At 39.2% G+C, this 16,590-nt stretch overlaps 1 protein-coding gene across 5 annotated transcripts in view; it reads left to right on the forward strand.

Annotated features, from left to right (window-relative positions):
* The first annotated feature begins 4,401 nt into the window (after nucleotides 1–4,401).
* The window catches only part of ube2e3 (ubiquitin-conjugating enzyme E2E 3 (UBC4/5 homolog, yeast)), a 132,982-nt gene continuing 120,793 nt past the window's right edge, over nucleotides 4,402–16,590 (forward strand). The window contains exons 1-4 of one of the 5 annotated variants that reach the window (XM_067987664.1): nucleotides 4,402–4,718; nucleotides 5,393–5,582; nucleotides 6,046–6,096; nucleotides 13,101–13,178. In XM_067987664.1, coding sequence (XP_067843765.1) covers nucleotides 5,398–5,582; nucleotides 6,046–6,096; nucleotides 13,101–13,178 — 314 coding nt within the window. In that variant the 5' untranslated portion in view covers nucleotides 4,402–4,718; nucleotides 5,393–5,397. The remainder of the gene's footprint in view (nucleotides 4,719–5,392; nucleotides 5,583–6,045; nucleotides 6,097–13,100; nucleotides 13,179–16,590) is intronic. The other 4 variants (XM_067987661.1, XM_067987662.1, XM_067987663.1 and 1 more) reach the window with 4 other exon arrangements.

Raw genomic sequence — 16,590 nt, forward strand, 5'->3', positions numbered from 1 at the left:
ATTGCCTTAAGGTGTTTTACTATGTTAAAGGCACCATATAAATGCTCATTGTTGTTGAGTTACCAGAATGAATACCGCAGCGGTTCAAGAAGGTGGCTCACCACCACCTTCTCAAGGGCAATAAATGCTGGCCTTGCCAGTGACTCCCACATCCCATGAACGAATAAAAAACATAAGACGACTGGAGAATAAAATCAATGAGAATAGGCTCACTGAAGTAGAACTCTTGGAGAGTAAAATACTAAGTGGGGAGGCGGGGGGGGGGAAGTGATGAAGATATTCAAATTAATAAGGCAGGGATGTAGAGAATCAGCCACGGAATTTTGATTTAGTACCGAATAGTGGAATAAGGGGACACAAGTATAAGCTGAAAAGAGGTAGATTCAGGCAATACATAAAAAAGCATTATTTTACTGATAGGGTGGTGAGTTTTTGGATTAGCTTACAAAGAGAGGTTGTCGGAGCAAGAAGCTTAAACCTCTTCAAGGTCAAATTAGACAAGTATATTGAAGAGAAACAGATCACTGGTTATAACTTCTAGGACAGCAGAAAGACAAACTAAATAGACCTGTGGTCTTTTCTGGCATTATTTTCTTTGTTTCTATCCCCATACATTTCTCTAACCCATGTCATTACTGAAACAGGTCTCCGTCATCGTCTCCCTCTCTATCAAGATCCCCCAGGTCAACCATTTTATTCCTATATAGAACTTTGAGAAATACATTTTCCCTACTGCCCAAACTTGATTTATTTTTTGTTAATTCCCTGTGTGATATCTTTATACTCCACACACTAACTTGCTGTATCAGTGTTTGCACATGAGCAGCATCTAACAGTCCCTACTCTGTATCATAATATAAGAACATAAGAAATAGGAGTAGGAGTAGGCCAATCGGCCCCTCGAGCCTGCTCCGCCATTCAATAAGATCATGGCTGATGTATATTTTCTACCTCCATCATTCTTAATTTCCCTCTTTCTATGTTTGCAGTTTTCCCCTAACCCATGATACAGTGGTGTTGCACCCGATTACCCTCCCCTGTGGCTGTCTTTGTCCTCATCATGAGTGTGAAGAACTGAATACTTTTTAGACCACAGGGCATTTGTGTACTGGTTCCTCTTCCTCCTCCCTCTTTGGGTAATCATCCATTTCCCTTGCTCTCCTTCACTATTTCTCTCTATCTGTGGGGTTATCATCTTCTGGATTCTGTCTTCCAGAAATCCTTCCTCCCCAAGTATGTTGTGGAATGAGCCAGCTGGTCCTCAAGCTCAGTCTTTCTCTGCTTGAGCAACACAATTCTCAAACACTTCATGCATATGTATTCCTTTGGATCCAGAACATTCATGCATAAACATCATTAGCCTAGGACCTGATCCTGCTATTACTGTACACTTAAATTCTATGCTACTCTAACCTTAATTAGAACTATTTCTTGGTGGTTACCCCATAGGGAGAAATAGTGAAGCAGAGCAAGGGGAATGTTACCGTCTGGTCTTGCAGGTTCAAGCCCATTTTGTCTCGATGCCAAACTCCTTTTTAGGCCAAAGTTACTTCTTTACCTCCTCAGCAAAAATTCATCTGTCAGCATCTCACTCAAAGGGCTCCTCACAATTCTACCTTACATATTGGTACAGAATATTTCAGGGAAGGGAGGAGAAAAAGTAATTTTATAATCTAGTTTACCTGAGCTACCTTCTACTTCCAAATAAATTGCAAATTAAAGACTAGGTCCTTTTGTAGGTCAGGCTATTTTTGGTTGTGACGAATGATGGCCTTTTTATATTAAACTATCTCTACTAAATTAAACAACCTTTTTTTGGAACGTTTTCTGTTAGTTTTCTCAACTGGAAGTTGGTTCATTATACAAGCAATGAGAATATGGCTAAAGGGAGGCATCTGTGGAAACATATATGACTGTAAATAGTAATAAATTGTTTTTTACACTCAATTCAGAACTTGAAATCTGAAATACAACTTGAACATTAAAACTAAGATCAATTATGTAAAATAAATAAACTTAAGAATAAATACATACACTACTGATGAACAGATTTATTTTCTGTTGGCAAGCAGATACAATGAAATAGATAAAAGACATCCTTATATGACAGAAAAACAGGTGTTCACAACAAATGTTTCCTAAAAGTAGAACTGTGATTTTTTTAAAAGATGTACAGGTATGACAGACGCTGACAAAGGTGGTGGTGGTGGGGGGGGGGGGGGATGCGGGGAGTGGGTACAACTATACCGGGCCCTGAGCTCGGGGGGCCTTGATTTTATGAATGAAACTGATCAGTGATAATAAAACATGCAGTAAAGAAAATAGAATAAAAAGAAGTTTCTGAATTTCTGCATAATTTATTTTAAGATTTTCAATTTATAACAGTGCTTTTCTTGCCTTTATCTCAGCAAATGAATCAATGTTATTGAAATCTACAAATCTTGCTAGATCACTTTCAATGACAAGAGTTGCTAAGCCATTAAGTCTTAACCCGTAGTTGCGTGGTGGTAGTTCATCATATGTTTGAGCACACTTAATGTACTTTCTGCACTGACCACAGACACTTGTATGCAGCAAAATATGCGAAGTGGAACAATCAGGTTGGGGGAAGAGGTTCAGAAGAGAGACTTCATTCAGCATGTTTAGTAAATGAAACGACAATAGTAATTTTTGATCAATGTTTTCTTTGTAAACACATTTGAGGAACTCTAATTCTTCTTTTATATCATCAGAAATATCAGTGGAATAAAAATTGGGAAAATCATTGAGATCAACTTTTTTGTTTTCAAAAACGGTCCAAAGGAATTCAAATCTTTTGCAGATACAAGCGGGTGCATTAAAGCACCTTTTGAGACCACTTTTAACAGAGTCCACGATGGGAAAGAAAATACTGTCCCAAAGTTGGTCCTTCACAGGTTGTCTTGATCATCTGCGGCTGCATCAACATTTTCTTCCCTCTATCTAGATGATGGCGTGAACAGCGTGATGCCACTGATACCTCTGGAGGGTGGATGCCAAGGTTTGCTGCAACAAGCTCACATTCATTAGAAATTTTGTTCCATTTTCCTCTGAACTGCACCAGTTCAGTGATAAGACTGTCTATGTTGTCTCTTTCGACACCGTGGAGCACCTCAGTACTAGATTACGTTCATTGATGGAGATTAGAATTTTTAGTCAAATTGATGCGAGTAAAACACATTTAAATTTGCACATGTATTTGAATAGACTAGCAATATTACTTCTGGTTGTGGAAGTCAGGTTCAATTAAATCAACTTATTCAATGCTATTTTTAAGGCTTTTAGATTCTTGGCACCTGAGTTAAAAGGTTGTGGGTTCAAGCCCTACTCCAGAGACTTGAACACTATTGGTAAGATTCTCCCGCTATCCTGGCCAATATTTATAACTCAACCGACATTAGTAAAAAAGAAACAGATTATCTGTTCATTTATCTCATTGCTGTTTGTGGGACCTTTTATTTGCTTACATTGTAACAGTGACAACACTTCAAAAGTACTTCAATGGCTTTGAAGCACTTTGGGACGTTCTGGGGTTGTAAAAGGCACTGTACTAAAGCACCGTACTTTCCTTGTAACTCTTTCACATTCTTATTCTCCTTCAGTAGGGTAGGTGGCTTATCACTTGTTATTTCGACATCCCACTGAACCAGCGAACAAAAACTTCTAGGGGTGAAAAGCAGAATTTCATAAGATCTTTTTGAAGGATTGCAACTCCACAACACACTCAGAGCTGCTTCACCCGAAGGTATGCAAGGTGAAACACGCACTGCAAGTCCTCTTTCTCCTTTCGCTCGCTTTTGCCATGGATCGCTTCATCCAGCAAGTTTGATCATGAACGACAGTTTTCGCATTCGTGAGACTCGTTTGTAGTCAAGCACCACGACTTTTGCACTTCCATTTTCAAAAATGTAGGTCAAGTAATGACCACATGAAAACGAATTATTTTAACCTATAAACCACACATTGTATCTGTACACGTGATTAAATGCAAGAAATTTGCTCACCTCTTTCATGTCTAAAATCGCAACTGATCTCCATAGAAAAAGTTAACACTCGCAGGATTCGTTTTGAGTCTTTGTTTCACAGGTAATCGATCCCTTAAGATAAAAATAAATATAAACAGTTCAAAACGTGTATGGTTCTGGCAGCCCCTCTTTCAAAACGGATGTTCTGAGTGAGAAAACAAGATCCTGCTTCTAAGTTGACGTCAACCTTTCAAACCCGAGGGATCTTGTTTTCAGTCGCATTTAATGTAATCCATAAACTGGTCAGTGGGAGGGCATTTGAGCGAGAGACGGTTCTTACTGTCGCGCGTGTTTAAAGTGCAAGTGAACACACGGCCGTTACCGGTCATCGCGCGCGCCCCCTCCCTCGGCGCGTGCGCGGTGGCGCGCTCAGTGCCGCTGACTCGGCGCGATTCGTGCGCCGGCGGCGGGAGGCGAATCAAACAGCCGAGCGTGTGTGTGTGTGAGAGTGAGTCTAAGGAGAAATAGAGCTCGGTTTTCGGACTCAATGATTAGATCGTGGGCTTCTCACACTTTTTGATTTCCTTCTCTTCCCCCCCCTCCCCCTCCCCACTTGGATTATTTTTCAAATATAAATTTGCTTTCTTTTTTAAAAAAATATTTATTTTTCTCTCTTAAAAATCGGCTGCCCACCCGTCATTTCGGCCGCAGGCCTCGGGCTTGGATCACCCTAAGGTAAGGAGGAAGTTGGCTGTCAGTTTTTAAGGTAGAGAATTCGGTCGGGAAACTTGACAAATTCCTCCTCATTGTTCAGCGGTTGTCGAGAGAGCCGAGTTTACGCATCAGTTGCTGCACCACGCTGATTGGAGCGCCCCGCTTTTTAAAAGGACCATTTAAAATATATATAAAAACAGTCACACAAGCCGGTCACAAATTTCCGACCCTGACCTCCTTCAGACTTAACGGCCTCCACTGCTTCAGTCTAGTACCCCCCATTCTGTTTAAATGATCGTCAAGATCGTGTAATGTTAAAATCCCGAGCAGTACCACCGTACACAACAAAACCTCGTTTTATAGCAGAGAGACACCCCCTTACCTCTCCCCCGCCCCCCAGCCCCCCACAAACACAAAGACAACTTGATTTTTTTTTCAAAGAATACACTTTGTAATTCTTAAATTATGTTTCTAATCTCCGTCGACGGTATGTAAATCCAATGCAAAGTGTGTTTTTAAATCTTGGGGGGAGGGAAAGAGAAAAAAAAGACAGCGTTGCTGTCTGGCTGTCCGCTCTGTGGCCACAAGCATTGCTTCTTGGTGTCCATGCGAGTCGTTAGTTTTCAATAGTATTTGAGCTTTTCCCTTCTCTTTGGTGAATGTGGTAATTTTTGTGGCTTCTTTTGACGCTGAAGGGAAGATGTCCAGCGACAGGCAGAGGTCTGACGACGAGAGTCCGAGCACTAGCAGTGGGAGCTCGGATGCCGACCAGCGTGACAATCCGCAAGAGGAGAGGAAAGAGCCATCCTCTCAGCAACAGCCGAAAAAGAAAGACCCCAAGGTATCCAGCAAAACCACAGCCAAACTCTCCACCAGCGCTAAAAGGTAAGTACAAAACCCTTCTTCCTTTTTGTCTGTGTTTCTGCACTCGAGCACCGGCATTTTGCCAATCCCGATTGCACTCCTTTAAAGTCCTTATCAAATATGTCAATATAAACACTCCTCTCTTCATTTGCATATAAGCTTGGAAAGAGAATAATTTCGGGAAATCCGCTCTTTAGCGGGACAAAATACCCTTGTTTGAGTCTTTGCTGTACCGTTCTACCCGTTTTAGGCTAAATTATATAAAATGAAAAGCGACAGGTAGTGGAAATTTGTGAAAACTTGTCCTGTTACGGGATTTGGGTATAACGCTGTTGAGAACAAAGAGGAAGCAGCCATGTTTTCCACTCTGGTTGGGTGAGCTGCTGAGGAAAGGATAGTGATAGAGGGCACTGTAATCGTTCCTTTACGTCTAAATGCATGCAGCATAGTGTTTTGTACTGAATATCTCTTCTTCAATTTTTAGAATTCAAAAGGAACTAGCTGAAATCACACTGGATCCGCCCCCGAATTGCAGGTAAGTGAGGTTGATCAATTAGCAGGTTGGAAAATGTGATTAAATTACATAACAATGATGCAATTTAAGTGAATGTGTCATGCCGGTGAATGCATGTCTATTGTAGTTTCCTGGACAAACGGAGGCATTTGGTAGATAGTTAATATCATAAGAGGGGCACGAGATAAGGCATAAATTATTGGGAATGATAAACTGTTCTTTGTAAATGATAGACTTCCGTGACTGTAAACGATCGACATCTGTGAATTCTTGAAAGCAGGCCAACATCTTAATAATAAAGATATATATATATATTATGTGTTTTTAATCTTGTAATAGATGTTACTGTATGTTTTAAATTGTTGGTCGTTACTGTATATATACTGGCTGGAAAAATTGCTAGAATAAGCTTCTCTTTTGTAGAGGTGTGAAAAGGGGAAAAGAACTGTTGTAGCTGGAGTGTAACTTTTGTGCTGTTGGAGTAGGACTTTTTTTTGTCTTCCTGAGGAAAATTACTGACTTTTTGTGTTGTTAAGGTGCAGCTTACTTTTAAACTGAATTATCAAAACTTCAAATTTTACTTTGGATTAATTAACCAATTTTTGACACCAATTGCTATCTACAGTCAATATAGTAATGCACATTAGTTATACCCTGGGAGCTCCAAGAAGTTCTCAATGTGGAAGAGGAGTGATTTAGGTTATCTTCATTCTGTAAAATGGAATGATGATGAACTGTTAACATTCTACAGACACCTATTGAGTTTCACAAGCAGCAGTTTTTTTTTGTTGCTTGCAGGATAGTGATTCATGTGTGTTTTTTTCCGATTTTGGAAGGATTTAAGTTTTTGTGTTCATAAATGTCATGAATAGTTTTGTGGTGTAAAGTTTTACAGCACTTCATATATTTGAGATTTTTTTTACTGTTTGAGGAATTATATTTTCTGAGACAAGTTTTTCATGATGACATCTAAATAAATGGAGTTACATTGTTAAAAAAAATTGAATCAGGAGTGTGGAAATCAAGTTTACATGGAGTCTGTATTAAATGTCTTTAACCTAAATTTGTGAATTAAAATTTGGTGACTGTTTTACCATCTTAAGTAGAGAAAATTTGAAGTTGTGTAGTTATTAAATTTGAAACCCACTTTTTTATAAATGTTTCTGGATTTAAAAAAATAATTGCCCTGATGAATATTATTGTGATGACCTTTACAGTGCATGAGGAAAATGTAACGGAGTAGAATGTTCCAGGTTGTTATTTAACTCATTGTCCTCATGAGAGTCCTTCTGAATGGTACTTCAATTGATAACCACAAAGTGCTTTTACTTCAATAGTTTTTACCAAATATTTCAGATTTTGATGCTGATACCTGCTTCAGACCAGTGCAAACTGGCAGCTCTGTACTAGTGGTATCTATGGGCTCTGTACCAGTCTTTACTGTGGGATAGGGAGTGGAGCTCTATATGTACATATGTAAACATGCACAGAGCTTTGCTGAGGATGCCAATGATATTTTAAAAATCAGTTAACAATTGACTATTGGCTTTTTATTAACATTAAAACGTTTATTTAATAAAACCTGAATGCAGACCATTTGGGGTCTTTGAAGCCATTTTTTAAACTGAAACTTAAAAAATTAAATCAGTTGTAGTCATAAATCTGTGGTCTCGTAGTGTTTACCAAACTTTGAAGCATCCTCAAATTTGCAGTTGAAACTGGACGTAAGCTACACTTTCTGTCTCTGGCTACACTTTCTGTCATGATGCAATGTGGCTTTCACATCACATCGACATAATACAAAATAGGTGGCCCATAAGCTTAAAAGCAATGAGAGATGTTCAACTTTTGGTTCTTGCATTTAGATAAATTCATACTTTTGAATTTGTTCAATATAAATGTCCATAGTGAAATTCTTTAATGTTTCTGGCTTATGACTTGCTTTTGAACAAAATCACAATGCACTTAAACTATGAGAGCTTAATTTAAAGTGGAGCCAAAATTCCATTTCTTTTTGCACTGTATTTGATATATTACATGTAAGTTAAATTTTGTATTCTTCCTTTGAAATTTTTAAACTTTCTATGGAAGGATGCGCTGGACACACTGTATGACCTCCCTCATCTGCACTTACCTTTTTGATACTTTGAAAGTTAATCAGTTTAAAAGGAAAATTCTTCAGTTTAGTGTTGCCTGGGGATTTGAAGGGAAAACATGGCCAGTTCCTCCCAGTGTATTCCAAGCTACTTTGCAGTTTTTACAGCAATTGCATTTATACAGCTCCATTTTAATGTAGTAAAATGCCCCAAGGTGCTTCACGGGAGCATAATCAGATAGAAATTGACACGAGCCAAAGAAGGAGACATTAGGACAGATGACCAAAAGCTTGGTTAAAGAGGTAGATTTTAAGGAGGAGGGAGACTCTTAGGGAGGGAATTCCAGAGTTTGAGGCCCAGACACCGGAAGGCTAATGGTGGGACGAAGGAAGAGTGGGATGTACAAGAGGCCAGAATTAGAGGAACTCTCGGAGGGTTGTAAGGCTAGAGGAGATTTCAGAGATGGGGAGGAGTGAGGCCATGGAGGGATTTGAACACGAGGATGAGAATTTTAAATTTGAGGTGTTGGTAGACCGAGAGCTAATGCAGGTCAGTAAGCACGGGTGGTGAGTGAACAGAACTTGGTGCAAGTTAGGATACAGACAGCAGAATTTTGGATGAGCTAAAGTTTATGGAAGATGGGAGGCTGGCCAGGAGAGCATTGGAATAGTTGAGTGTTGAGGTAACAAAAGTATGGATGAGGGTTTCAGCAGCAGGTGTGTTGAGGCAGTGTCGGAGACGGGCAATATTACTGAGGTGGAAGTAGGCAGTAGAGGATATGGGGTTAGAAGCTTAGCTTGGGGTCAATTAGGATGCCGAGGTTGCCAACAGTCTGGTTCAGCCTGAGACATTGGCTGGGGAGGGGCATGGAATCAGTGGTTAGGGAATGGAGTTTGTGGCAGGGGCCGATGCATATGGCTTTGGTCTTCCCAATGTGTAATTGGAGGAAACTTCTGCTCATCTAATACTGGATGTCAGACAAGCAGTATAACACAGAGGCAGCGGAGGGGTTGAGATAGAGCTGTATGTCATCAGCGTACATGTGGAACCTGACGTGTTTTTGGATAATGTTGCCGAGGGACAGCATGTAATTGAGAAATAGGAGGGAGCCAAGACTAGATCCTTGGTTGGAGGGGGGGTCTCTAGATGTAAGTAACAGTGTGGGAGTGGGAAGAGAGGCCTTTGCAGGAAATTCTGTGGCTATGACTGGATAGATAAGAACGGATCAAAACGAGGGCAGTCCCACTCCCCTGGACAACGAAGGAGAGGCGTTGGAGGAGGATTGTGTGGTCAACTGCGTCAAAGGCTGCAGACAGTTAGAGAAGGATGAGGAGTGATAGTGCATCACAGTCATATGCATTGTCATTTGTGACATCGATAAGTCCATTTTATTACAGTGGCAGGGGCGGAAATCTGATTTGGAGAGGTTCAAACGTGGAGTTGCAAGAAAGATGGGCATGGATTTGGGAGGCGACAACACATTCAAGGACTTTGGAGAGGAAAGGGAGGTTGGAGATGGGGCGGTAGTTTGCAAGGACAGAGGGTTAAGGCTGGGTTTTTTGAGGGGGGTTTGAACACAGCACAGAGACCACCCGAGAATGCGTTTTTAAGAGAAAAGATTACATATTTGTAGCAGCTTTTAAATATGTTTTTAAGTTGGTCCTTGCTGTGTGCCTGCATACTCAAAATATGCTTCAGATCTGATTAAGATAAATACCTCATCTTTGTCGCCACCTAAAGAGGAAGGAAAGTCTATTGGAAAACCTTTTTGTTTCAAGTATGCCTATTGTAGGGAGAAATAAAGAAGTAGATTTATATAGTGCCTTAGTGATTCGCAACCAGCTATCTTTGAAGTGTCACTGTAGGCAAACGCAGCAGCTAATTTGCGCACAGTTTGGCCCCATAAATCAGTGAAATGAACGAAGTTATTCGGGGTGTTTTTGATGGTGTTAGTTGATGTATTGGCCGGGACACTCCGAGAACTCTCTGCTCTTTTGAATAGTGAAAATTGTCACTGAAAACTACTTAGTGTTTTTTTTAAATCATCTTGTCACCATGGAGACTGTCGAGTCAGGTCTGCCACCCCTTTTTGGCTCTTCTGGCAATGTTGATCATGAAGAGTGGCTCTATTGCAAATAGTGGGAGTATGATTTCAAACCGATCAGAGTGGCTTAACAGTGATTCTTGGGCTGGTCTACATATTACATACCCTGCCATGGAATCATTTGGGGAAAACTACCTCTAAATGTCCTCGGCTTGGGTGTCTCAACAAGAAAATTGATTTTTTTTTTTAAGAGATAAGATTTGTTTTGGTGAAATTTATTTTAGGGCATAATTGAACATTATTTTCCCTTTCTATATCTGTCTGATTTGCATTTATCAAGACATTACTTGCATTAACACTTACAACATGTTAATAGCTCAAGTTGCATTGTATAGTCACAGAAAGGATCTCCTGCATAATAGGCATTTTAAGTATGAGATAGTTATGTAATGCACCTTTTCCTTTTTCAACTTGAAAGACCAGTGTTTGATATATAATACTGTAGGTATAGTGATGAACTAATTTTTGAGGAATACGCTGTACAAATATCCTACTGGAATTGCTATTGTTTCCAAAACTTTGTGATGTTGTTAGATTCCAGTTGTGATTGCTCGTAATGCATTAGGTCAGTGTTAATAAACTATTCTAATGCTTGGATTTCAAGCTCTTTGTTATTTTTTAAGGCGACAGATATTTTCTCTATCAAAAATGCTTTTTAGCTTTCAATATTGCAAAAGCAAGTTTAAGTGCTACTTGTTCTTCGTAACACTAATATTGGTGGTCAAGTGCAAGGTTTTTTAAAAAGTTATCTTAATATTTGTAAAATCTTATCGACTTTAAGAATAGAGGTGTGTGCTTTTTTTTTCTAAAATTAAGTCATCGGCTATCTGTGCGGTATTGTTAAAAAATATAATTTGATCAGAAATATACCCCCGTTTTCCAAGATTTTTTTTGTTGAAATTAGACTCGTTACAGTTCAAAGGAGGTAGAAAATATGTGTGCAATGATACAATGGTGTATGTAACTGGTATATGGATAAATTCCTTGAAATGCCTAGTAGGAATGTATTCCACACAGCATTTCTTCGGTCATCTAAACTGCCAGACAACCAAGCAAAGCCAGTAAATCTTTTGCTTCTTGCCAGACTTATGCACTTGTTGGATTGTCCACATGCCTAGAACCCTCATACATAATGCTACCCATTCCTCTCAGACATCTGTATAATTCAGATTTTGATACTTAACAATCCAATGTCTGTAAATAGTTTTCTGTCGTCTTCCTAGTTGAGAACAAAAGCCTCAAAGTTCTTCCTTTGCCTTTGTCTGATCAGCTTCAATCTTTGACAAACAGTAACGATTGCCATTGCTTTATAAATGCAAGTTCTTTTTTTCTCTTTGCACTGTTGCTTTCACTGAAGAGAATCTTTTTCTGACTCATGCGAATGACCTACAAAATAATTGAAGCCAACAAGATAAAATAGAATATACAAAAACACCATTGCATCCAGTTCAAACTGTATAGCATTTGACCATTGAGAGCACCTAGTTTTTTTTTTTGCTGCATGATTGTTTCTACTCCGTAATAAATATGCAGGCACAAATGATGCTTCTCCCTCTTTTCTAACCCTGCCCCTCTAAAGTTCTGCCAAATCTCAGTTTCCCTCTCCCGTGTTACTAGACTGAAGGATCTCCAGCAGTCCCACCACAGTGCTGCCAAGCTCTAAGACTCCACTCCAGTTCGACCAAAGCGCAAGACCAGTGCAACTAAATCCTACTTCCCCCTATCCAGTATAGCTAAATACTGGATATCTCTTAACTTGTACATTTCTCACTTTTATTTGCTGTGTATCCTCTGCTTTAGAGCTAGTAAAGAATGAAACATAAATCCATAGGTAATTCAAAGGAAAATATATCTATAATTAACTATCAGTCTTGGGCTGCATGCATTTCCTGCTTGCACAACTTGACTTCCTGTTACCATGTTTTTGTCACACTGTCAACTTTTTCCCATTATAAGTTCCTATGCCCATCTTTATAATGAGTTTTGCCTGTGCAATCTAGCCAATGGGTTCCCACAACAGCGCAAATTTTTTTATAAAAAACTTTTTCGTGTGCTTTTTTTCCACAGTAGCTAAAAATTTCCACTGTTCAAAATTAAAATTTTAAATTTATCTGATTTAAATTTATCAATTGGATTTTCTTGGCATTAAAAGACGCATTTGATTAAAGTTTATATTTGAAAGCCTTGGCCTCTCCCAAAAGGCTGGGCTTCGACTTGATATTTTTGCCTTGACCTGTGACTGCGTTGACTTTGGATTATGTAATCTGAGTACGTGCAGTGTACCTAATATCCCAGGATGTATCAGTACCAATCGGTAAAGTGTACTGATTGAATATTTTTCTTTCGATTTTGGGAATTTCTGCTCAGAAGATTTTAGCTAGAGGATAAATTTCAAAAGCTTTGTTCAGTTAAAATGCAATATTGAGTTTTTAAAAAAAAGATAGCTGTGTGTTTATTTTAACTAGAAGCTGAGTGTGTTTGAGAGAGTGGGGGGGAAAGACTACGAATTCCGTGGCTGTTGTAGCTTTTGTTTGTGTCCTGTAAACTTCAAAAAGTGCATTAAGCTCTGTGTCTATCCTCATTGCAATTGAGTTCATTTTTCAAAAAAAGTACCTGAATTTTGAAGCAAACGGTCCTTAATTATCTTACCTGATTATCACCTATGTTATGTTGATAAGTAAAAAATGTAAACATTCTAACTGCTAACAGCTGTTGGACACTGAGCGAGAGAAAGCGAGATACTTTCTGGCTTTCCTCGTTTAATTTGCTTTTTCAAGTTGAGTTGAATTTTGTTGTTATAAACATTCTAATTACTATCTTCTTAGAACTGAGAGACACACAAAGATACACATCCAGGAATTCATCACAAAACACAAAATTCCCGTGTTTGCAGAGATCCCGTGGTAAGTCACAAACAAGTGCCGTCACATGTGCGATTTCTCCGCTCCCTCTACCCACCCCCCTAGCCAGTGCTATCAGGCGCATGGTCTGGCCGTCTCCTTACAGCTGACAAAAATACACTAGTTTATCAAGTCTCTCATTCCACCCCAAGTTGTGGCAACCTTAGGTTAACTCCACCTTCAACAGTTCTGCCAAGCATCAGGTTCCCCCTCCACCCTAATTCCAAATCAGATGATCCCCATTGCTGCCATACTTCAGCAGCCCCACTGCCTTAGTGTAAAATTCCAGGACCCCACCCTAGTTCTGCCAGAGTTTAGGACCACCCCCCGGTGCTACCAAAGGCTCAAGACTGTCCCTATTGCTACCATATTAAAGGGGCCCTCAATTTTGCAACTAAATTCCATTCCCCTCCCCAGTACTGCTAATTATCAGATAGTTGTCTTCTAATTGGTGCATCTTGTATACAATTTTGCTGTATATTCTCGGCAATTAAAATGTTAAGGGATAAAAATTAAGTATATAGTTAATGGGGTATTATTAAAATGTAACGCCCACTTATTTACACACTTTCACAGAATAATGGACAGCTGTGAAATTTAATTCCCAAAGCACCAGCAAAAATGTTGTTAAAATGGAATTTGACTTGGCCGCTGTGAATCAGTGGCCTAGATGTTATCCCTATGGGGCATAATACTTATTTTGTTATAAGACAATAAAACCTCTGACTGACCGTAAGCAATGCCATGGAAGACCTTATAGTAATAGACGAAAACTGGTGTATCTGTTCGCACTTGTCGGGGTGTAATTTACACTCCTACCAGTGGAGATGTCACCGTGACCACCTCCAGGAGGGTGTAATTACAGTATTGCAGGTTTATGTAGCATAATGAATCCATATGTGGGCACAGAGATTTATTATGGTAATCTAACAATAAGGACAGAATGCATGACTTTAAAATGGCAACTGAACTATGTCTGAACGCCTTGGTCCAATTATAAGTAGCTGCAATTACCTGGATCTGCTAATTTAGAACAATGGCCCCAAAAGCGCAGATCAGCTTAACAGCTAAGCATCACAGACATACTCCAGACCTGAGACAACATTGTGAGCAATGTCCTGGGAAAACTGCAGTTACATAATCTATGCTGTCATGATGTGTTTCTTATAGGCAGACTGGAACACAGTTGTCATGTTTAGCTGCTAACCAGACTTATATTATAAAGGCTACTGCTGAGGTATTCTCCAGGCAAGTGGTTTAAACAGGTCATGAGGTCAATTAGAGCATAGTTATTGTCAAAAGTTTTTCTAGATTGGCAGCTTCTAGGCTCCTCTCCTTGGAGAGCTGGTTATCTGAAAGTCAGAATAGCAGCAGGAACTGACTTCTCTTTATATACCTGTTAAGTTATGATTTGTCATTGTTTTATATGAAGTGTAATGTTTGGAGTGTGGTGCACACTCAACTAATGAAATATATTTGCTGCTGCAAATTAGTGGTGGAATGGAATTGATATGTTATCCAAACACTGATCACCAGCGAAAGAAAGAGGTTGCATTTATATTGCACCTTTCACAACCTCAGGATATCCCAAAGTGCTTCACAGACCATGAAGTGCGGTCACTGTTGTAATGTAGGTAAATACGCCAGTCAATTTGCACATCGCAAGGTACTACAAATAGCAGTGAAATAAATGAGCAGATGATTTGTTTTTAATGATGTTGGTTGAAGGATAAATGTTGGCTAAGACACAAGCAGAACTCCCCTGCCCATTAAAATTTGCCATGGGATCTTTTATGCTCACCTGAGAGGGCAGGCAGGGCCTCAGTTTTAATCTCTTATCTGAAAGACAACACCTCCCTCAGTATTGCACTTAAGTGTCAGCTTAGATTATATGCTTAAAACACTGGAGTAGAACTTGAACCCATGATCTCCTGACTCTCAGTCATGTAGGCTACAGCCTCAAAAACATTAAAATGTTTAAATGTATGCCCATTTTGCTGCAAAATAAGAAATACTTGGCATACAACTTTTATAAAGTATGACTGACAATCAAAATGCTCGTTACACCAATTAGTTTGTATAATTAACATTACACTTTAACCTCATTATGTTTACTGATTTGAAAGAATTGTGGGCTTCAGGTTTAAAAAATAAATACTTCAATTATGTTGAAAAATTGACTCTTTGAACAAGAATCAGCTTGACAGGATAACCAAACATGTTGGGCCAGAAATCGTTCCCGAAATAATGGAGGAGCTCAATAGCACACTCCAGTTTTTAATGGTGAATCAAAGGAGGATGTTCCTGCATTTGCGCATGCGCAGTAAAATGCAGAAATTGTGAACTTGCTCCTAGTGGTTTGCCGGTGATATGTCAGCTTTGAATTAAAGGGCCATCGCATGTTACAATCGGAGAAATAATTGGAAAAAGCGCCAACTTGCTTATCTGCCCAGCTGGACGGTAACTAATTATGTCACTAAACAGTTATGCTTAAAAAATACCAGGTCTAAACTAAGTTTTAACAGCACTGTTAGTCTTAATTGCCAAACAACTAAAAATTAGCTTTTAAAAATGTGGATTTCATATTACTCATTTTTAATAGTTCTTGGTCATTAAAACTTTTTTTAAAGATTAAAACTTTTTTAGTTTTCCCTTGTCTCTTTAATGCAATCATTTCTTTGCCTTTTTCCTAATAAAAAAATATTTTTTTAAATTTAGAATGATATACAAAATACTAATTTTAAATGAATGAGCCTGCTTGAGCAAAGCAGCTTGAATCTGTGGGCGTGACTTGTCTCAGACTTTTCCGGCTGCGCCGCAACTCACACTGTGCAGAGGCTGGGCTGATAGAGCATGTTTTGTTTAAAGTTCAACAACATGGGAGGATAGAAGATTGGGAATTCTTCAAAAGACAGCAAAAAGTAACTAAAGGATTGATTAAGAAAGGGAAGTTAGATTATGAAAAGAAATTAGCAAAAAATATAAAAACAGATAGCAAGAGTTTCTATAGTTATATAAAAAGAAAAAGGGTGGCTAAGGCAAACATAGGTCCCTTAGAGGATGAGACCGGGAAATTAATGGTGGGAAACATGGAGATGGCAAAAATGCTGAACAAATATTTTGTTTCAGTCTTTACAGTAGAGGACACTAAGAATATCCCAACACTGGACAAACAGGGGACTCTCGGGGGGGAGGAGCTAAATACGATTAAAATCACTCAGGAGATGGTACTCAGTAAAATAATGGGACTCAAGGCGGATAAATCCCCTGGACCTGATGGCTTCCATCCTAGGGTCTTGAGGGAAGTGGCAGTAGGGATTGTGGATGCTTTGGTGATAGTTTTCCAAAATTCCCTGGACTCAGGAGAGGTCCCGGCAGATTGGAAAACTGCTAATGTAACACCGTTATTTAAAAA

Source organism: Heptranchias perlo, chromosome 7 (genome assembly GCF_035084215.1).
Source record: "Heptranchias perlo isolate sHepPer1 chromosome 7, sHepPer1.hap1, whole genome shotgun sequence".
NCBI lineage: Eukaryota > Metazoa > Chordata > Chondrichthyes > Hexanchiformes > Hexanchidae > Heptranchias > Heptranchias perlo.